General features: G+C 42.0%; 1 protein-coding gene across 1 annotated transcript; it reads left to right on the plus strand.

The window, feature by feature from the left end:
- Nucleotides 1-22,362: 22,362 nt before the first annotated feature.
- On the plus strand, nt 22,363-24,424 carry LOC128755923 (mucin-5AC-like). The gene is made up of 3 exons (XM_053860034.1): nt 22,363-23,710; nt 23,945-24,048; nt 24,327-24,424. The coding sequence occupies exons 1-3, from the start codon at nt 22,407-22,409 to the stop codon at nt 24,422-24,424; spliced, it is 1,506 nt and encodes a 501-aa protein (XP_053716009.1). The 5' UTR covers nt 22,363-22,406.

Consider the following 24,424-nt stretch of genomic DNA (forward strand, 5'->3'; position numbering starts at 1 on the left):
CAAATTGTGCGTTCTTATGTTATGTCAACAGAACTGGAGCCCTCAGAATGAGCTCTCCGAGCGCATTCTACCAGGTCTATTTCTTCATCTGCCGCTCTTTTCCACTGTTTCCATGGAGGATGTCTGCCTCGCAGCATGTTGGCAGCATCAGCACCATTGCTCGTGCTTACTTGAAGGACATGGTCGACTCTTCGATGGCTAATACTGTCCTTTCTGGGGGTGCTCTTCTTCCTCGGCTGACTGGTAGGACATCAGACTCTTGGTTCCTTGTTCATCAGTAAAAGCTTGAACTCAAAGTTCAAAGTGGACCGGGAGGAAAAAGGCTAACACTGGAGTGATATGCTGCACTGTTAAGAGCCAGTTAGAAGCCTTGCTGCTGAGTTCCAAACCAGCTGGAGGCATTTCTTGTTGATGCCAGAGAGGAGAGACAGTAGTCTATGTAGCAGAATATGAATGCGTGCTTCAGTTTTTCTAAGTCGGCCTATGGCAGCATGGGTTTGATTTTAGAGAATTTCAACTGGGGGAAACAAGACTGGACTGTTTTTTCTGTGTGAGGTGTCAAATAAGACAGAGATTTCGGTCTATGAGAGTAATATATTTGGTATCAGGGAGTGTTTGGTGAGGGAAACAGTAATATTTCTGTTTTTGACAGATTCAGTTGAAGGACATTTTGTACCATCAAGACACGCTAGGACAGCAGCAATGCCTGGAGAGTTCTTTATGAGTAAGTAAATCTGTGTGTCATCCGTATAGCAGTGAAAAGACACGAGGTGGATCATACAGTTTGTCCAAGAGTGGAACCTTGTGGCACACCACAGGTAACTTCGGCCGTGGATGAAGAGAAGTTCCCAGTGGTGACTGAAGATGTCTGGTCTGCAAGATAAGACAGGAACCAGGTAAGTCTTTATCCAAGAGCAAAGGCAGTTCAGTAAAATGTTGTGGTCAAAAGCATCAAATGCTGCAGAATCCAGATGCAACAGAATTGTGTCTGCTACTCAGAGAAGATGAACTGTAACTCATAAAAACATATGATGTGTCAATTAAAAAAATAATAAAATCACTTTTAGCTTGCTTACATGCCACTTGTCTGCCTACTGCAGCTTTTTAGTTGGAACTGCTGCAGCCCTGTTCATGTGGTCTCCCAGCAAACTCCCTTCTTTCAGTCTCAAATTGGAGAAGGAAAGACAAGGAAAATGCTGCCGCTTATATGCCGCTGGATTCTTACAAATCTGATGAAGATTTGTATCCAGAATCCAACCAAACACAGCACTACAGAGATAGCAAAAAGGATGGTGGCCAAGTATCCAAAGTCTTTTCAAGATGTGATTGATGGTGATGTTATTGGATTTGGACATCATTCCCTGGCAAAGCAACTCCAGTCAAAAGTTGAAAATGTCAAAGACCTGACACACCAAAGATAAAGAAACGCAAAACAGCATCAGGTGATGACACAGATGAAATAACCACTTAACAAAGAGCAAGTGCTCAAGACACATATGGCTGTGTCAACTGGATGCCGAAATATCTGCCCCTTCCGGAGACTGAGGAGAGTCAACTTGAAAAAAAGAAAACAAAGAATGCTGTAGAGACGAACTTCCATTCAGATGCTGTGAAAGAATTAATTAATTTCTATTTCACGCAGCATAGAGAGATCAATAATGGCACAAGCATCCAGAATTAAGGCAAGAATGGCCATTTTTGTTCAACAAAGTTGGCATGGCAGTACACTTCCTGCAACTGACTGGTGTGAGTTTAACTGAGTCTTTCCTTGCTAAAGCTTCAACTCAAGCTTCAAAATGACAGTCCACTGGTTGCTCAGCAGAGGTCATACAGATGGTGCTTCATTTACTGGCTCATTTTAATGAGAAGGAAGAGCATCTGTTACATTTCATCGAGAAGACCAGCCTTGCTGAGGATGTTCAGATGGAGAATGTGCCACCAACACCCTGCCTCATTGCGTGTGGTAAGTACACTGAACCAAACTTGCAAGCTTTCTGTACGAACACTCATTTGTAAATAGTAGCCCACCACTAAAACACTGGTTAACATTTTACTTTGGTTTTCATATGATGATAAGTTATGGCAGTTGTACGACTGTCTTCCTATATTTTTTATTCATGTTAATTATTAGGATCCTCCTGCTTTGCCGCTACATTTATGTTGAGCGTTGACAAGGAGATTGTCGACGTCCTCATCACTCCCTTCACATCTGCCATCTGCCTGATGTTTGGCAGTTATTACTGCTTTAATGTACACTACCCAGTGGAACTACGGTCTACACTGGAGTTCCTCCAAAGGTAAAAATGTCTTTCTTTCTGTATTTTTTTTTTTTATAATATTACAAATGCAAGGCATTTTATATCCGACCTAAGGTTATTGTTCCTTTTCATAAAGGTGTTTCTTTTCAATAAACCCAAAGAGAGGCACCAAAGTCGAGTGGAAGAAGAAGAAAAAAGTGTATGCAGTCAATCCCGGAGTCTTCACTCTGATCTCAGACCTTGCTGGCCATGAGTGGACCTTCCAGTGATGTTGAGGGATGAAAAAAGTTACACTGGATATTATGCACACCACAACTGTTGTTTAAGTCTAGTACCGTTTGCACATGTTCAACTTAACTGCTCCGGATTTTGTTCATTGAACAAGGTAGTTCCGAGTATGTTTTAGATTAAAATTGCAGCAAAAACTGGAGGTGTTATTTGTGTTGTTGAGTCCTTTTGTATTTCTTTAGATTTATGCTGCAAGATTGGACGCTTTTGGTCCGTTTTATGGAAATACACTGTATGTACACTGATGCCACTTTAAGGTTAGATTTTTTTTTCTCCAAAAAGTAATATTCTAAATTTTTTCCTGGCAAATTGTTTGCTTGTAAGATCAATGTTATGCTAAACCTGGTTTTTGAAATTGGAGCAGTTTCATATCGAACATGTGAATATTTCATGCTACTACTATACATACTATGAGTCATTGCCGAAGATGCGGTCCTTCAAGCTTATGGAAATTATACAGGGTATTATTATATACAATTATATACAAGGGATCTCACTTTTTGTATCTGAAGTCAATTATTTGTTCAATTTTTACCTCACTCTTTGTTGGTGACAAAACTAAATGGTCAATATTTCTACAGTGATGCAAATGTATTTCGGGATATTTAAGCTAATATGGGAGGGTTTTAGCTTTCATATGAACTATTTATAAAATCAATGGAATAATGGAAAGTGAAGTTATAAGCAGTTGTTTCTACAAGATGGATAAGCGGCAAGACTTTAGTCAGGCACTGTATGTGGTGGAAGTCTGACATGACCTGATTTTAGGGCTCCCAGCAGAAAACATCTATTCAGCAACTCATTAACACGTTTTTTATTGACATTTCACATGCATATTGAGGCACCAACAGGGCAACATAAAATACCAATCACTCTGAAACCTTAGTTTGCCACAATATGGGACCTTTAAGAAGAACTACCTCGAGAAAAGATCAAACTTCGAGAAAAGATGAAACTTCACCTGGCAGTCATACAATAAACTAAAGCTAGATGGTATTAATGAATGTTGTTTGGAGGAAAAATATTTGGGGTAATGCCTACACAACCGTAGTAATGACCCAAAGCGGTTATACAGAAGCAAGCAAGGAGCAAGAACCACAAACCAGGAGGACAGAATATTGGGTGTGCTTCCCTGGCTGTCCTTGTATTCCAACCTGAAGAATAACCGTGTCTTCGAGATTCTAGACAAAATGAGTCTCATGCAGCAACTTTGTTGATGGATGTCGGGAGATGTATAATAGAGTGTGTAGATTCTCTTCAACAGGATGAATTGACACAGTGCATGCTTGGAATGCCAGGAACTCAGGTCTTTGAGAAACCTAAACATCCCAAGTGGGGGGCCCAACGTGATGTACACATCAGCTGAACTCTGTAACACTAAAGCCTTGTCCCAGAGGAAGCTGAAGATATGCAGTGTTGTAGAGATGAACGGGTCTTTCAACTGCATGTACCCTGCAATGGAAATGTGTGTAAACTTTGCAACATTGTCATGGTCCTTCCTGGACAAACCAACTGATACCTACCAGGCTGTGGACCTGTATGTAAAACCGATATTTATTTTTATTTGAAAACAATTGTACAATTGGAGAGCAGTCCTCGGACCCGGTGAGCACAGAATCTAGTGAGGCAGTTTTAAACTAAACTAATTAAAGTAAATTCCACCTGTAGATTCATGACCTTGGACACAACTTTGAGCCCCTATCAGCCACCCATCCAGTCCTCCCTAGTTCCTTTCTTCCCGTCCTGCCCTTGGTTCCCATAGTCAGAGAGGGACATCATAGAAACAGTGTCAACAACAAATCAACAACAAAAATGTTCAAGTAAAGAATGATCTATATATTTTTCCATCACAATTCCCTCCTTTTCATTATTATAAAACCTTGTTTTACCATTAATCACACATAACATAACAAAAGAGGCCCAGTTGGGTTGCAAACAAATTTACATTCTTTTTACAGAATTTTACATCTGCTAAGCAAGACCAGATGGTTTCTACGTCCACCAGTAAAGGTCTTCTCGAGACTATACTTTTCGATTGTGTGTGCATGTCTTTTCTGCCGCCTCCTTGGTTTCTTCCTTGTTTGTTTTCCGCCCTTGTCTATTAGCCTCGTGCTTCGTGTGAGAGTTTCTGTAGCTCACCTTTTGTTTTCTCTTGTTGGCTTTGGCTTTCTTCCTCGTGTCTGTGTGTTTATTCCGCCACCGAGCGCTTTTCGTTGTTTGGGCCTCGTGAGTTTATCCAAGTGTGTTTTGGTTGTCCCCGTCATTTAGGCTTGACATTATTTTGCCTATTCTCTCTTTCCGCTTCTTTCCCCCATCTCTGAGTGGTTCCCTTGGTCCACGTTTTGGTGGCAACATCCTTAGTTTCCTCGTTTCCTGTTTGTGCCCTGTTTTCTGTGTATTAAAACTTAAATTAAACCTTGTTGTTCGACTCTTCTTTACACCAGTAACGATCTGAGCCACCATGACATTTGTATTGATGTGCAATTTAGCCATTGCCGCTTAATTCTAGACCATGCAGCCCACATCTGACAAGCCATTTCCTTGTCCATACGTCATTGATGCCTTTCCTTTTTGTGTCGGCGCAAAATGTGTTTCACTTTGTGGTGCCTTCTCACCTTGAGAATCTGTCAACATCCCTACCCTCCCTGTGTCCTCACACATATATATGGATGGCACATGTCTGAGCGTCGGATCCTATAGCGTAAGAACAGGAATCGTGAGCTGCAAACTGCAATTGACTCGAACAACACCACAAATGCAAAGTGTAAATCAAGAGTGTCTGAGAGACAATGATAGGTGATTGAGATGTCAGTGTCTTAAGAAAAACACTATACTAATGGAAAAATAACACAATGTAATGACAGTTAATGTGATGTGAAAAGCGTAATCTAATTTGACTTTGTTATCATTAGGGTTGGGGTGAGAAGCGTGGGGGAGGGGCAACGTGACCCCTGGTCAGTGATTTATTCATTCATTTACTTACCTACCTATTGCATATTGAAGTATTTATCTTCCGCTGTTTGGGTCTCAAAGCATCACATCTCACCAAAAGCTGATCAACTTTCATACCTGGTCTTCATACTTCGTGATGAAGGTTGTAATATTAAGTGATTAAAGCCATTGTTTTTGAAATTAGTTGGATCCTGGACATTCGCTCCTGCATTAGCGGTCTCAGGACAGCAACGCTAATGCAGACCTCAATGATCGCTGCAAACTGTATCACCAGTAGCGCAAACACTGACACAGACGGACAATAGCTCCATGGTTTACACATTTAATCCAGAAACTCCAGGTGTCCACATTGAACCTCCGATGAAAACAATGGATAAACACCGTTTTCTGTAGTTTTCTCCTTTGATTTTGTTTGCCCTTCTTCATTTCTTCCTTCCTTTGAGATGGTCATCCAATGGTGTTCATTGTGTTACTTCTTGCTCGCTTCACACATCTACATTTCCCCAGGGATCTCTTTTATTTACATATTTATAATAATAAAAATTATTATTATTTAACGTCTGTTTGGTCAAAATGCTGTTGAAGTAGAACCACCCCAGTTCAGAGATCAACTTTCCGGATTTTTTATTGTTTTTTTCCAGCTTTTTTTAGTTGGAAAAGGTTTCAGTGAAGGAACCGTCATTTGTACCTGACTGGTGAGCCCAACAACAAAAGCAATAGTAGAGGCATAAAAGTAAAACCATAAAGGGGATAATGTTATATAAATATGGTTCTGAAATGTTCTCTGCTCTTCTTGAACTTTGCTCCAGACAAACATTATCATGAGATTCGCACTTCTGATGAGTCATTCATTTCTATGTTAATGCATGACTGACGATGGAAAGGCAGCTTAGCCAAGGGAAACAGACATTGATATCTTTTCACGTTGTCATTTTGGCAGATCACATCTCTGTGATTGTTGTTTCAATGCTGTTGCCTTCAAAAGCAGCAGAAAGACAAATGTCACTGGCTCTTCTGTGGGCGTTTCAGGAATGCTGTCTCTGTTTTACAAAGAGAAGACTGGCGTCTCCACCAAGAGCAGTACTCAGGATGTGAACACTGTTGTAACAGCTGCCACTGCAAAGTCTGGCAGAAGCAGTGTTCACTGACATGCACTGGATGTCAGTTCTAAACCCTTATGTGGCTGTTCTTCTTACTAATGTTACTGTTGGGAAGTCACTGTGTCTGTTGCCTTTGGTGATGCTTGCTAACAACAACGGCTGCTGTCGCATCTCAACTCAGATTTTGCTTGCACAGTCTCGTCCAGTCAGGTCCATTAATCTGTCAGGGAGGCAGGTGCCCCCCAAATGCATTGCTGGAGAGGATGACCCATCCAGTTGTGGGACTTGAAATTCAAAAGGTTGGTCCTTCCAACTTGATTTTTGACCATGTTTCTTGTGCTGTCCTGTGGTTTTCCAGGAGTAACATAGGTATTTCACCAATTCACTGTCAAAGTGTGGTCTGCATTTCTAGGACTAAGTTGGATTCCTTTCCAGAGAATGATGGACCGAGCCAGGGCGCCATTTTCACCGGTTCAGTTCGTAAATTGTGTGTGCAGAAGTTGTTGGTGCTGCCAGGTCGGATCGGGTCTTTGTATGTACCTTCATTTTTTTTTTGTAAGGAATGATTGACAGCTGAATGTGTGGCTTTTCATTCTGACTTCACAAAGTACAGGAGGGGCATGTATATACTGACGTATTGAATTCGCAAGTCATCCTGTATACACACGTTCAAAAAGTAAATCTTTGATGGTCACATTTAATGAAGAGTACAATTGCTAGGTATAACAATTATTATTATTATTATTATTATTATTATTATTATTATTATTATTATTAATGTTGTTGTTGTTTTCGATAATCGATTTATCTGTGCATTTAACTTAATTGAACTAAATAATGTCACACAAAGGCATTTCGTATTAGGAATGAAAATTGTCTGATTTCAGCAGAAACTTGTTTGGCAGGAATTACGAAAGCCTTAAGACATGTCAAACAGATTTGACATTCTATTGTCTGTATTGAGATATGATGGATTTGCCGCCGCAGTATAAAAACGGGCGACAAGCTGAGGAGAGTCAGAGGTGAATGAATAATGTGAGGGGATGGACTGTTTTTTACTGGATTGAGTAGAACATTACCATTTGACATCTTTTAACATCTTTTCACTTGTCTTTGAGGTAAGTCAATCGATGATCATCAGAAATAGAACATAACATCAAAGATAAGTTAAGTATTTTTGTGACACATTTCGCTCATAGAAATGTTGGAATTGCATGAAATAGCACTTTTTGAAATGCTGCCTTGTATTTGTACTTTAGTACATAGTCAATGGAAAAAAACAAAATGAATTTCATCAGTTTGATATGTCACGGTGTACACTGCTTGTTGTTTGCAATATGAATTCAAATTTTATACAAATGTCATAAAAAAAATACTCACAGCCTGTATATTTCAATTCAAATGTTTCACAATGTTGAAATATCAATCTTTTAAATTGTATAATCCCGTGAATCGAGTGCAATTTCTCAGATATTTGAAGAGTCAAACCAGTTGTATCACATGATTTGTCTCTCTCAAAACAAAGTGAACTTTCCCACCTGTGATGATGAAGACTTTGAGAATTCAAACAATTCAACATGAACGTAGATGAGCAAACTGTGCCGTCTAAAGAAAATTAAATTATATTCATATTTTTTTAGAAAGTAGTCAAGCATTTTTTTTTATTTTTTTACTTTTTTTGAAGCGATTCAACTTGCGCTCATATTGTAACGTCATTACATTTTGCAGATCTAGTAACCGGAAAGATGGATGTTACACTGATAAGCGTCGTTTTGCTGCTTCTTTCAGGTATGTTCATGAATTAAACATGTTCACCCCTTCTGAAAAACGTTTTTTGTAATAACACACATACAAAAACACTACTTCCAAGTACAGGTTTGCATTCTGATGCATTATGCCACAAGTTGCATGCTCTCAATATATAAAAATAATAGGGGTGGGACGAGATAAAAACTATGATAATAATTGATGTTTTATAATTATCATGCTAAAATTAAAAAAACTTCAATCTACTTTTTGTGACTAATTCAAGTTGGCTTACCTCTTTAGGCAACAGAGATGGAATGGAATATTCCATTTTGATATTAATATTATGAGAAGCTGTAGTGTGAAAACCTGAAACGAAGGCATACAGTAAGAGAGAAGCATCTTCAGAATGATCTTCAGATTTTACAGATGTTTATCTAATCCATTGGTGATACTCTGGTGAGCGTGGCCGGGCATCATATCTGCCGTCGACAGTGTGTGACTGTCTCATACGGCCTCAGCCGCACCGGTCCTATTTTGCGTGTGTCTTTCAATTCCCCATTCTAGCCGCATCACTGTTCCTTTTTTGACCATGAATCGGCTCCTGTATGTACCATGTGCGGAATGTCACACTGAACAGACACGTTACAACTACACACAGAAGCAGAGCTGCTCAGGGTTACCATCACTGTCTGTCTCACAGCATGATCTTCATCAGCGCCTGAATATTACTATTCTGAATCTGTGTCAGTCATATTCAAACTCTTGCTCTCTGTTTGTCTGAAAATATAGTAATTGTGATTATTTTGATATGATGTCATAATCACGATGATTCAGTGAATTAAACAATGTGTCAAGCATAAATGATAATTCAACAGTTGCATTTAACCTTCATCAACTCTCAGAGGTTTCTATCAAGAAACCCCAGTCTGTTCCCATGGTCTGTCTTCAGAGAGAACAGTGGACACTGGAAAATCACCCGTGCTCCTAAAAATCCTCTCTGAACTGGCACTTGTGGCTGGATGAAAAGATGTTTCTGGGGTTCTAATGTGATTTCACAATTCAAGCTTTTTTAGTGATATTTCCTGAGACCATTAGTACGGCAGCGTAGAGCTAACATTAAAAAAAAAAATAATAATAACAAAGTAAGGTATCATGCTATTTCATGAAACTCTCATGTTATGTAATTACATACTACTTCAGTATTGTGTAATAATGTAATAGGCCAGTATCATGTAAAAACGAGATGCATCAGTTATCATGTAAAAACGTAAGACTGAACTATCAGTTTTTACGTGACAAATCGACCTGGAAATTCACCGCAAACACTTCCGGTTGGGAGCAAGTCGCGTCAGTGACAGCTTGGTGGCGGAGTCAGATTTGGATGCAGTCGAACAGACGAGTTTTCGAAGGTGCTCTTCAGTGGACTTTTCCAACTCGGTGCCGAGATGGAAGTTGCGCACTGGAACCATGACATGGAGACGAGAAACAACGAGGAGACGGCGCAGCAACACACTGGTATGATTGGTTTAGCTCATTCTGAGTCATAGCTCTTAATAGTGACGTGAATAAACCAGGACTCTTGTTGAACAGTTTGCTGACTCAGTCACTGGTTTCGTTCTGTGTTTCAGCTGTTCACGTTTGTGAACCGAGCAGATCAACTGATCTCGCTCGTCTGCATCTGCATTCCATTTAGTGTTGTAGTGTGTGTTTGTTGTGGGTAGTGTTTCATTTAGCACTGCTGCCAATGTGTGGTAGACGTTCCTGAAAACAAGCTAATGAATATGGCCATGTTGTAACTGTGCTTTGTCATTATAGGTGATCATCACGGCTCTGACAAGTCACCCAATATCCTGACATCATAGAATGCACAATAAAAGACTTATTTTACAACGTCGCTGTTCTGTTTTGTTTTTTTTTGTTCTGCCATCACAAAGCTCCACTTAGTAAGGAAGAGCTGGGAAGAGCTGTCTGGAACCACGTAAGATGATCAGAAGGACCATCATGTGATGCATCAGACCAGAGAACACCAAGTCTAGCTCCACAAGCAAGCAGCTACTCGAAGGACACTACTTGTCACCAACCGGAAGTGTTCACGGAGGGTTTCTGGGTCGATTTATCATGGAAAAACGGAATGCTGAACGATCATATTTTTAAATGATAACTGATGCATCTCGTTCCTACATGACGCTGGGCTTTCACATTATTACATATTACTGAATCATGTCATTACGTGAAATGAGAGTTTCATTAAATTTTTTTTTTAATGGCAGCTCTACGCTGCCGTACATTAGAGAAGAACACACTCATTTGAAAATAAAACTTACACACGTGAGCACTCTTTCTATATACATGATGGATGACACAGAGTGCTTGCTTTTAGGACAGCTGTTACTGGTTGAGTGTGAGCGATTGTTCTTATGCATTCATCCATCTCCAAATAATTATTGGGTTCTCGAGCATGTCCAACCAGCAGCGATCAATGCGCTTGAAACAATGCCTCTGTTGTACTGAGGACCACATCAGTACTGAACGATGTGTGAACTAGTTAGAAGTGAGTTGAAGATGCTCAAGTTTCCATTGGGAGTGACGAGGATGGAGCAGGATGGAGTAGAATAGAAAGCAAGGGTATCACAAGAGTGAGCTCATGGAAAAAGGGAGTAAAAGTGCAGCAGCAACTCACAGGTCAACCATGTTTCTTAAACTGCCAGATTAAATAAATCCTCTGTTAAACTGAATGGAGCTCATGTTCGGCATTCACATCTGATCCAGGGAGATGCAAGTTGTGACGATGCAAGAGCAGAAAGACTCTCCTCTCCAGAGTTCCATAACAATATTGTGTTCACCACGAGATTGTTCTGACAGCACCAGATCATTGGCTTGTCCATTTACTTAAAATTCAAGTAAAAAATTCCAGCCATCAGAGAGCTGGGCAGTATATGGATTTCACTGAAGCTGATTCAGGAAAAGGGCCCAGTAAAGAATTTAGTGCTTTAAGTGCATATGTATCAATTTTATGACCCAAAATAGATGAGTTCAATGTTGCCAATTCCAACCAATGAAATCTATTTTTCTAGAGAGTTGTAGAGGATTGTCTTCATCAACTACAGAGAGCCCGACATCTACACATGCTTCAACAAGGATTGACATCTCTACATCTACATCTGTTGCAACGTCCCCGAAGGCACAAACAAGTATTCAGCCATCAACAATGGAAACAACCGATACTTCAACAAAAACCACCGGCTCAACGTCAATTTCAGCCACATCAACAAGACTAAGATATCTACATAGTTCTACAGCCGATGCTTCAACAAGAACTGACACCACAACATCAACACCTGCGTCAACATCAAACAGGCCAACTACACATGCTTCGCCAACAATTGACACCTCGACATCTATAGATGTTGTAAAAACCACAAAGGAACCAACAACTATACAATCTTCAACATCAGAGACAACCCATGCTTCAACAGTAATCACCGCCTCAACCTCACAACCGCAAACTTTTTCGACGACAAAGACAACCCATGCTTCAACAAGAACTGACACCTCAACATCTACACATATTGCAACAACCACAGAGGAACCAACAAGTATACAATCCTCGACAATGGAGACAACTCATGCTTCCACGATAACTACCACTTCAGCATCATCACCAGCTGCAACATCAAACAGGCCAACGACTCATGCTTCAACAACAATTGACACTTCGACATCTACTCCTGTTGAAACGACCACAAAGGAACCAACAAGTATACAATCCTCGACAATAGAGACAACCCATGCTTCCACAAGAACTGACACCACAACATCAACACCAACAGTAACATCAAACAGGCCAACTACACATGCTTCACCAACAATTGACACTTCGACATCTACACATATTGCAACAACCACAAAAGAACCAAAAAGTATGGATCCCTCGACAGTGGAGACAACCCATGCTTCCACGATAGCTACCACCTCAGCATCATCACCAGCTGCAACATCAAACCGGCCAACGACTCATGCTTCAACAACAATTGACACTTCAACATCTACTCCTGTTGAAATGACCACAAAGGAACCAACAAGTATACAATCCTCGACAATGGAGACAACTCATGCTTCAACAAGAACAGACACCTCAACATCTATACCTGTTGCAACAACCACAAAGGAAACAACAACAATACAATCCACGACAATGGAAACAACCCATGCTTCCACGATAGCTACCACCTCAGCATCATCACCAGCTGCAACATCAAACAGGCCAACGACACATGCTTCAACAAGAACAGACACCTCAACATCTACTCCTGTTGCAACAACCACAAAGGAACCAACAAGTATACAATCCTCGACAATAGAGACAACCCATGCTTCCACGATACCTACCGCCTCAACATCACGACCAATTCTAACCACATCCCAAAGTCCAACTACACATTTTTCGACAATGGGGACGACCCATGCTTCAACAAGAACTGACACCTCAACATCTATAGCTGTAGCAACAACCACAAAGGAACCAACAAGCATACAATCCACGACAATGGAAACAACCCATGCTTCCACGATAGCTACCACCTCAACATCATCACCAGCTGCAACATCAAACAGGCCAACGACACATGCTTCAACAACAATTGACACTTCGACATCTACTCTTGGTGCAACGACCACAAAGGAACCAACAAGTATACAATCCTCGACAATAGAGACAACCCATGCTTCCACGATAACTACCGCCTCAACATCACGACCAATTCTAACCACATCCCAAAGTCCAACTACACATTTTTCGACAATGGGGACGACCCATGCTTCAACAAGAACTGACACCTCAACATCTATAGCTGTAGCAACAACCACAAAGGAACCAACAAGTATACAATCCTCGACAGTGGAGACAACTCATGCTTCAACAATAATTACGGCCTCGACATCACAACCAATTCTAACTTCATCCCAAAAGCCAACTACACATGTTTCGACAACAATTGACACCTCAACATCTATAGCTGTTGCAACAACCACAAAGGAAACAACAACAATACAATCCTCGACAATGGAAACAACCCATGCTTCCATGATAGCTACCACCTCAGGATCATCACCAGCTGCAACATCAAACAGGCCAACGACACATGCTTCAACAACAATTGACACTTCGACATCTACTCCTGTTGAAACGACCACAAAGGAACCAACAAGTATACAATCCACGACAATGGAGACAACCCATGCTTCAACAATAATTACGGCCTCAACATCACAACCAATTCTAACTTCATCCCAAAAGCCAACTACACATGTTTCGACAACAATTGACACCTCAACATCGACACCTGTTGCAACAACCACAAAGGAAACAACAACAATACAAACCTCAACAGGGGAAACAACCCATGCTTCCACGATAGCTACCACCTCAGCATCATCACCAGCTGCAACATCAAACAGGCCAACGACTCATGCTTCAACAACAATTGACACCTCGACATCTACACATATTGCAACGACCACAAAGGAACAAACAAGTATGCATCCCTCGACTCCAGAGACAACCCATCCTTCAACAATGGCTACAGCTTCAACATCACAACCAATTTCAACCACATCCCAAAGGCCAACTACATATGTCTCGACAACAGAGACAACCCATGCTTCAACAAGAACTGACACCTCAACATCTACACCTGTTGAAACGAGCACAAAGGAACCAACAAGCATCCAAACCTCAACAGTGGAAACAACCCATGCTTCCACGATAGCTACCACCTCAGGATCATCACCAGCTGCAACATCAAACAGGCCAACGACACATGCTTCAACAACAATTGACACTTCGACATCTACTCCTGTTGAAACGACCACAAAGGAGCCAACAAGCATCCAAACCTCAACAGTGGAAACAACCCATGCTTCCACGATAGCTACCACCTCAGCATCATCACCAGCTGCAACATCAAACCGGCCAACGACACATGCTTCAACAACAATTGACACTTCAACATCTACTCCTGTTGAAATGACCACAAAGGAACCAACAAGTATACAATCCTCGACGACGGAGACAGCCCATGCTTCAACAAGAACAGACACCTCAACATCTATACCTGTTGCAACAACCACAAAGGAAACAACAACAATACAATCCTCGACAATGGAAACAACCCATGCTTCCACGATAGCTACCACCTCAGCATCATCACCTGCTGCAACATCAAACAGTCCAACGACACATGCTTCAACAAGAACAGACACCTCAACATCTACTCCTGTTGCAACAACCACAAAGGAACCAACAAGTATACAATCCTCGACAATAGAGACAACCCATGCTTCCACGATACCTACCGCCTCAACATCACGACCAATTCTAACCACATCCCAAAGTCCAACTACACATTTTTCGACAATGGGGACGACCCATGGTTCAACAAGAACTGACACCTCAACATCTATAGCTGTAGCAACAACCACAAAGGAACCAACAAGTATACAATCCTCGACAGTGGAGACAACTCATGCTTCAACAATAATTACGGCCTCGACATCACAACCAATTCTAACTTCATCCCAAAAGCCAACTACACATGTTTCGACAACAATTGACACCTCAACATCTATACCTGTTGCAACAACCACAAAGGAAACAACAACAATACAATCCTCGACAATGGAGACAACTCATGCTTCCACGATAGCTACCACCTCAGCATCATCACCAGCTGCAACATCAAACAGGCCAACGACACATGCTTCACCAACAATTGACACTTCGACATCTACTCCTGTTGAAACGACCACAAAGGAACCAACAAGTATACAATCCTCGACAATGGAGACAACTCATGCTTCAACAATAATTACGGCCACAACATCACAACCAATTCTAACTTCATCCCAAAAGCCAACTACACATGTTTCGACAACAATTGACACCTCAACATCTATACCTGTTGCAACAACCACAAAGGAAACAACAACAATACAATCCTCGACAATGGAAACAACCCATGCTTCCACGATAGCTACCACCTCAGGATCATCACCAGCTGCAACATCAAACAGGCCAACGACACATGCTTCAACAACAATTGACACCTCGACATCTACACATATTGCAACGACCACAAAGGAAAAAACAAGTATGCATCCCTCAACTCCAGAGACAACCCATCCTTCAACAATGGCTATAGCTTCAACATCACAACCAATTTCAACCACATCCCAAAGGCCAACTACATATGTCTCGACAACAGAGACAACCCATGCTTCAACAAGAACTGACATCTCAACATCTACACCTGTTGAAACGACCACAAAGGAACCAACAAGCATCCAAACCTCAACAGTGGAAACAACCCATGCTTCCACGATAGCTACCACGTCAGCATCATCACCAGCTGCAACATCAAACAGGCCAACGACACATGCTTCAACAACAATTGACACTTCAACATCTACTCTTGGTGCAACGACCACAAAGGAACCAACAAGTATACAATCGTCGACAATGGAGACAACTCATGCTTCAACAGTAATTACCGCCTCAACATCACAACCGCAAACAGTTTCGACGACAAAGACAACCCATGCTTCAACAAGAACTGACACCTCAACATCTACACATATTGCAACAACCACAGAGGAACCGACAAGTATACAATCCTCGACAGTGGAAACAACCCATGCTTCCACGATAGCTACCACCTCAGGATCATCACCAGCTGCAACATCAAACAGGCCAACGACACATGTTTCAACAACAATTGACACTTCAACATCTACTCCTGTTCAAATGACCACAAAGGAACCAACAAGTATACAATCCTCGACAACAGAGACAACCCATGCTTCAACAAGAACTGACACCTCAACATCTATAGCTGTAGCAACAACCACAAAGGAACCAACAAGTATACAATCCTCGACAGTGGAGACAACTCATGCTTCCACGATAGCTACCACCTCAGCATCATCACCAGCTGCAACATCAAACAGGCCAACGACACATGCTTCACCAACAATTGACACTTCGACATCTACTCCTGTTGAAACGACCACAAAGGAACCAACAAGTATACAATCCTTGACAATGGAGACAACTCATGCTTCAACAATAATTACGGCCTCAACATCACAACCAATTCTAACTTCATCCCAAAAGCCAACTACACATGTTTCGACAACAATTGACACCTCAACATTGACACCTGTTGCAACAACCACAAAAGAACCAACAAGTATGCATCCCTCGACTTCAGAGACAACCCATGCTTCAACAAGAACGGACACCTCAACATCTATACCTGTTGCAACAACCACAAAGGAAACAACAACAATACAATCCTCGACAATGGAAACAACACATGCTTCCACGATAGCTACCACCTCAGGATCATCACCAGCTGCAACATCAAACCGGCCAACGACACATGCTTCAACAACAATTGACACTTCGACATCTACTCCTGTTGAAATGACCACAAAGGAACCAACAAGTATACAATCCACGACAATGGAGACAACCCATGCTTCAACAATAATTACGGCCTCAACATCACAACCAATTCTAACTTCATCCCAAAAGCCAACTACACATGTTTCGACAACAATTGACACCTCAACATCTATAGCTGTTGCAACAACCACAAAGGAAACAACAACAATACAAACCTCAACAGGGGAAACAACCCATGCTTCCACGATAGCTACCACCTCAGCATCATCACCAGCTGCAACATCAAACAGGCCAACGACACATGCTTCAACAACAATTGACACCTCGACATCTACACATATTGCAACGACCACAAAGGAACAAACAAGTATGCATCCCTCGACTCCAGAGACAACCCATCCTTCAACAATGGCTACAGCTTCAACATCACAACCAATTTCAACCACATCCCAAAGGCCAACTACATATGTCTCGACAACAGAGACAACCCATGCTTCAACAAGAACTGACATCTCAACATCTACACCTGTTGAAACGACCACAAAGGAACCAACAAGCATCCAAACCTCAACAGTGGAAACAACCCATGCTTCCACGATAGCTACCACGTCAGCATCATCACCAGCTGCAACATCAAACAGGCCATCGACACATGCTTCAACAACAATTGACACTTCGACATCTACTCTTGGTGCAACGACCACAAAGGAACCAACAAGTATACAATCCTCGACAATGGAGACAACTCATGCTTCAACAAGAACTGACACCTCAACATCTACACCAGTTGCAACAACCACAAAGGAAACAACAACAATACAATCCTCGACAATGGAAACAACACATGCTTCCACGATAGCTACCACCTCAGCATCATCACCAGCTGCAACATCAAACCGGCCAACGACTCATGCTTCAACAACAATTGACACTTCAACATCTACTCCTGTTGAAATGACCACAAAGGAACCAACAAGTATACAATCCTCGACAACAGAGACAACCCATCCTTCAACAGTAATTACCGCCTCAACATCACAACCGCAAACAGTTTCGACGACAGAGACAACCCATGCTTCAACAAGAACTGATACCTCAACATCTACACATATTGCAACAACCACAGAGGAACCAACAACTATACAATCCTCGACAATGGAGACAACCCATGCTTCCACGATAACTACCGCCTCAACATCACGACCAATTCTAACCACATCCCAAAGTCCAACTACACATTTTTCGACAATGGAGACGACCCATGCTTCAACAAGAACTGACACCTCAACATCTATAGCTGTAGCAACAACCACAAAGGAACCAACAAGTATACAATCCTCGACAGTGGAGACAACTCATGCTTCAACAGTAATTACCGCCTCAACATCACAACCGCAAACAGTTTCGACGACAAAGCCAACCCATGCTTCAACAAGAACTGACACCTCAACATCTACACATATTGCAACAACCACAGAGGAACCGACAAGTATACAATCCTCGACAATGGAGACAACCCATGCAACCCATGCGATAACTACCACTTCTGCATCATCACCAGCTGCAACATCAAACAGGCCAACGACACATGCTTCACCAACAATTGACACTTCGACATCTACACATATTGCAACAACCACAAAGGAACCAACAAGTACACAATCCTCGACAATGGAGACAACTCATGCTTCCACCATAGCTACCACCTCAGCATCATCACCAGCTGCAACATCAAACAGGCCAACGACACATGCTTCAACAACAATTGACACTTCCACATCTTCTCCTGTTGCAACAATCACAAAGGAATCAACAAGTGTACAATCCTCGACAGTGGAGACAACACATGCTTCCACGATAGCTACCACCTCAGGATCATCACCAGCTGCAACATCAAACAGGCCAACGACACATGCTTCAACAACAATTGACACTTCAACATCTACTCCTGTTGAAATGACCACAAAGGAACCAACAAGTATACAATCCACGACAATGGAGACAATCCGTGCTTCCACGACAACTGACACCACAACATCAACACCAACTGTAACATCAAACAGGCCAACAACACATGCTTCAACAACAATTGACACTTCGACATCTACACCTGTTGAAACGACCACAAAAGAACCAACAAGTATGCATCCCTCGACTTCAGAGACCACCCATGCTTCAACAAGAACGGACACCTCAACATCTATAGCTGTTGCAACAACCACAAAGGAAACAACAACAATACAAACCTCAACAATGGAAACAACCCATGCTTCCACGATAACTACCACCTCAGCATCATCACCAGCTGCAACATCAAACCGGCCAACGACACATGCTTCAACAACAATTGACACTTCAACATCTACTCCTGTTGAAATGACCACAAAGGAACCAACAAGTGTACAATCCTCGACAACAGAGACAACCCATGCTTCAACAAGAACAGATACCTCAACATCTATACCTGTTGCAACAACCACAAAGGAACCAACAAGTATACAATCTACGACAATGGAGACAACCCGTGCTTCCACGATAACTGACACCACAACATCAACACCTACTGTAACATCAAACAGGCCAACAACACATGCTTCAACAACAATTGACACTTCGACATCTACACCTGTTGAAACGACCACAAAAGAACCAACAAGTATGCATCCCTCGACTTCAGAGACCACCCATGCTTCAACAAGAACGGACACCTCAACATCTATAGCTGTTGCAACAACCACAAAGGAAACAACAACAATACAAACCTCAACAATGGAAACAACCCATGCTTCCACGATAACTACCACCTCAGCATCATCACCAGCTGCAACATCAAACCGGCCAACGACACATGCTTCAACAACAATTGACACTTCAACATCTACTCCTGTTGAAATGACCACAAAGGAACCAACAAGTGTACAATCCTCGACAACAGAGACAACCCATGCTTCAACAAGAACAGATACCTCAACATCTATACCTGTTGCAACAACCACAAAGGAACCAACAAGTATACAATCTACGACAATGGAGACAACCCGTGCTTCCACGATAACTGACACCACAACATCAACACCTACTGTAACATCAAACAGGCCAACAACACATGCTTCACCAACAATTGATACCTCGACATCTACACATATTGCAACAACCACAAAGGAACAAACAAGTATACAAACCTCAACAATGGAAACAAACCATGCTTCCACGATAGCTACCACGTCAGCATCATCACCAGCTGCTACATCAAACAGGCCAACTACACATGCTTCATCAACAATTGACACCTCAACATCTACACATATTGCAACAACCACAAAAGAACCAACAAGTATGCATCGCTCGACAATGGAGACAACCCATGCTTCAACAAGAACTGACACCTCAACATCTGCACCTGTTGAAACAACCACAAAGGAACCAACAACTATACAATCCTCGACAGTGGAGACAACTCATGCTTCCACGATAGCTACCACCTCAGCATCATCACCAGCTGCAATATCAAACAGGCCAATGACACATGCTTCAACATCAATTGACACTTCGACATCTACTCCTGTTGAAACGAACACAAAGGAACCAACAAGTATACAATCCACGACAATGGAGACAACCCATGCTTCAACAATAATTACGGCCTCAACATCACAACCAATTCTAACTTCATCCCAAAAGCCAACTACACATGTTTCGACAAGAACTGACACCACAAGATCAACACCTGCTTCAACATCAAACAGGCCATCTACACATGCTTCAAAAACAATTGACACGCTGACATCTATACCTGTTGAAACGACCACAAAAGAACCAACAAGCATACAAACCTCAACAGGGGAAACAACCCATGCTTCCACGATAGCTACCACCTCAGCATCATCACCAGCTGCAACATCAAACAGGCCAACGACACATGCTTCAACAACAATTGACACTTCAACATCTATACCTGTTGCAACAACCACAAAGGAACCAACAAGGATACAACTTCCAACACTGGAGACAACCCATGCTTCCACGATAACAACCACTTCAGCATCTCCTTCAATTCCAATCACATCCCAAAGACAAACTACACATGTTTCGACAACAGAGACGACCCATGCCTCAACAACAATTGACACCTCAACATCTACACATATTGCATCAACCACAAAAGAACCAACAAGTATGCATCCCTCGACTTCAGAGACAACCCATGCTTCAACAAGAACTGACACCTCAACATCGACACCTGCTTCAACATCAAGAATATCAACTTCACACGTTTCAACAACGGAGACATCCCATGTGTCAACAACAATTGACACCTCAATGTCTCCATCTGTTGCAACAACCACAAAGGAACCATCAAGGATATATCCTTTGACAATGGAGACAGCGCATGCCTCCACAATAACGACCGCCTCAACATCACAACAAATTCTAACCACATCCCAAAGTCCAACTACACATGTTTCGACGACAGAGACAACCCATGCTTCAACAAGAACTGACACCTCAACATCTATACCTGTTGCAACAACCGCAAAGGAACCAACAAGTATACAATCCTCGACAGTGGAGACAACTCATGCTTCCACGATAGCTACCACCTCAGGATCATCACCAGCTGCAACATCAAACAGGCCAATGACACATGCTTCAACAACAATTGACACTCCTGTTGAAACGACCACAAAGGAACCAACAAGTATACAATCCTCGAGATCAGAGACAACCCACGCTTCCACGATAACTGACACCTCAGCATCACCTTCAATTCCAATCACATCTGAAAGACAAACTTCACATGCTTTAACAACAATTGACAAATCGTCTACATCTACAAACATTGCAACAACTACAATAGAACCAACAAGTATGCATCCCTCGGCATCAGTGACAACCCATGTTTCAACAAGAACTGACATCACAACATTCCCACCAGCTGCAACATCAAACAGGCCATCTACACGTGCTTCAATAACAACTGACACATTGACATCTACACATATTGCAACGACCATAAAGGAACAAACAAGTATGCATCCCTCGACTCCAGAGACAACCCATGCTTCCAAGATAACTACCGGCTCAGCATCACCTTCAAGTCCAATCACATTCCAAGGACAAACTGCACATGTTTTGATGACAGAGACAACTCATGCTTCTACAAAAACTGACCGCACATCATCAACACTTGCTTCAACATCAACAACTTCACGAGTTTCAACGACAGAGACATCCCAAATGTCAACAACGATTGACACCTCAATATCTCCATCCGTTGCAACAACCACAAAGAAACCAACAAGTATACATCCTTCGACAATAGAGACAATCCATGCTTCCACGATAGCTACCGCCTCAACATCACGACCAGTTCTAACCACATCCCAAAGGCGAGCGACACATTTTTCGACAATGGAGACGACCCATGCTTCAACAAGATCTGACACCTCAACATCTATAGCTGTAGCAACGACCACAAAGGAACCAACAAGCATACAATCCACGACTTCAGAGAAAACCCATGCTTCAACAAGAGTTGACACAACACCAACGACTTCACATGTTTCAACGACAGAGACAAGCCTTTCTTCAACAATGATTGACACCTCAATGTCTGCAACTGTTCCAACTACCAGAAAGGAACTAACAAGTATACATCCTTCAACAGCAAAGATAACTCATTCTCCAACAAGAACTGACACCACAACATCAACACCTCCTTCAACATCAAACAGGCCAACTACACATGCCACAACGATTGATACCTCCATATCTGCACTTGTTGCAATGATTACTAAGCAACCAACAGATATACATTCCTCGACAATGGAGACAACCCATGCTTCCATGGTAACTAACCCCTCAACATCACTACCGATTCCAACCACCTCCCAAAGACCGACCATACATGTTTCTACAACAGAGACAATGGATGCTTCAGCAGCAACTGACACTTCATCATCTACACCTCTGTCAACAACAACAAAAGAACACACAAGTATACGTCCTTTGACAATGGTAACAACCTATGATTCCATGATAACAACCACCTCAACAACAACACCAGGTCCAACCACATTCCCAAGACCAACTACACATCTTTCAGCATCACAGACCCGTCATGCTTCAACAAAAACTGACACCTCAACACCAGCTTCAACATCAAACAAACTTACAACACATGCTTCAACAACAACTGCCACGTCTGTGTCAACAACAACAAAGGAACAAGCAACATTACATCCCTCTACAATGGAGACAACCGGTGCTTTAGCAAGAACTGACACCTTGACATCTACAACACTCTCAACGACTACAGAGGAACTTACTAGGATACATCCATCGACAATAGAGACAACCCATGCATCCATGATAACCACCGCCTCAACATCACCACCAATACTTACCACATCAGCAAGGCCAACTACACATGTTTCGACAACAGAGGCAACAAAAGCTTCAACACGAACTCGCACCACAACATCAGCACTTGTTTCAACCTCCAAAACACCAACAACCACGCATGGTTCAACAACAACTGCCACCTTGGCATCAACACCTCTATTACCATCCACAAAGGAACAAACAAGTATGCATCCTTCGACAAGAGAGACAACCCATGCTTCAACAAGAACTACCGCCTCAACATCACCTCCGATTCCAACCACATCCCAAAGACCAGCTACAGATGTTTTGAGAACCCATGCTTCAACAAGAACTGACACCACAATGCCAACACTTGTTTCAACATCAAACAGACCAACTCCATATGTTTCAACAACAGAGACAACTTATGCTTCAATGCAAACTGAGACCTTGGTATCTACACCACTATCAACAACCACAAAGGAACCAATAGGTATACATCCTTCGACAATGGAGACAACGCCAGCATCAACATCAAAAAGGCCAACTGCACATGCTTCAACAATGATTGACACCTCGATATCGACACCTATTACAACAACTTTAAAGGGGTCAACAAATATACATCTTTCAAAAATGGAGACAACCCTTGCCTCCACGATAACTACCACCTCACCATCACCAATGATTCCAACCACATCCGAACGACCAACTACACATGTTTCAATGACAGAGAAAACCCATGCTTCAACAAGAACTGACTCCACAACATCAACACCTGTGTCAACATCAAACAGACCAACACATGCTGCAACAAGGATTGACACCTTAACATCAACATCTATCGCAACAACCACAAAGGAACCAACAAGTACAGATTCTTCGACAATGGAGACAACCCATTTTTCCGCAATAACTTCTGCCTCAACAACCTCGACACCAATTCCAACCACATCAAGAAGACCAAGAACTACACAAGTTTCAACAACAGAGACAACCCATGCTTCAACAAGAACTGACACCACAACACCAACACCTGTTTCAACCTCCAAAACACCAACAACCACACATGGTTCTCCAATAGAGATAACCCATGCTTCAACAAGGATTGACACCTCTATATCTAGACCTGTATTATTAACGGGAAAGGAACCAACAAGTATACATCCTGCGACATCGCAGACAGCACATGCTTCCATGATAACAACTGCCTCGACATCAACACCAATGTCAACCACAGCAATTAG

This window comes from Synchiropus splendidus, chromosome 3 (assembly GCF_027744825.2).
Source record: "Synchiropus splendidus isolate RoL2022-P1 chromosome 3, RoL_Sspl_1.0, whole genome shotgun sequence".
NCBI classification, from domain to species: domain Eukaryota; kingdom Metazoa; phylum Chordata; class Actinopteri; order Syngnathiformes; family Callionymidae; genus Synchiropus; species Synchiropus splendidus.

Coding starts and splice junctions, on each gene's coding strand:
- LOC128755923 (XM_053860034.1), top strand. CDS start 22,407: ATGATTGACACCTCAATGTCTGCAACTGTTCCAACTACCAGAAAGGAA. Junction 23,711..23,944: donor GAGACAACGCCAGCATCAAC/ATCAAAAAGGCC, acceptor AACTGACTCCAC/AACATCAACACCTGTGTCAA. Junction 24,049..24,326: donor AACCACAAAGGAACCAACAA/GTACAGATTCTT, acceptor TTAACGGGAAAG/GAACCAACAAGTATACATCC.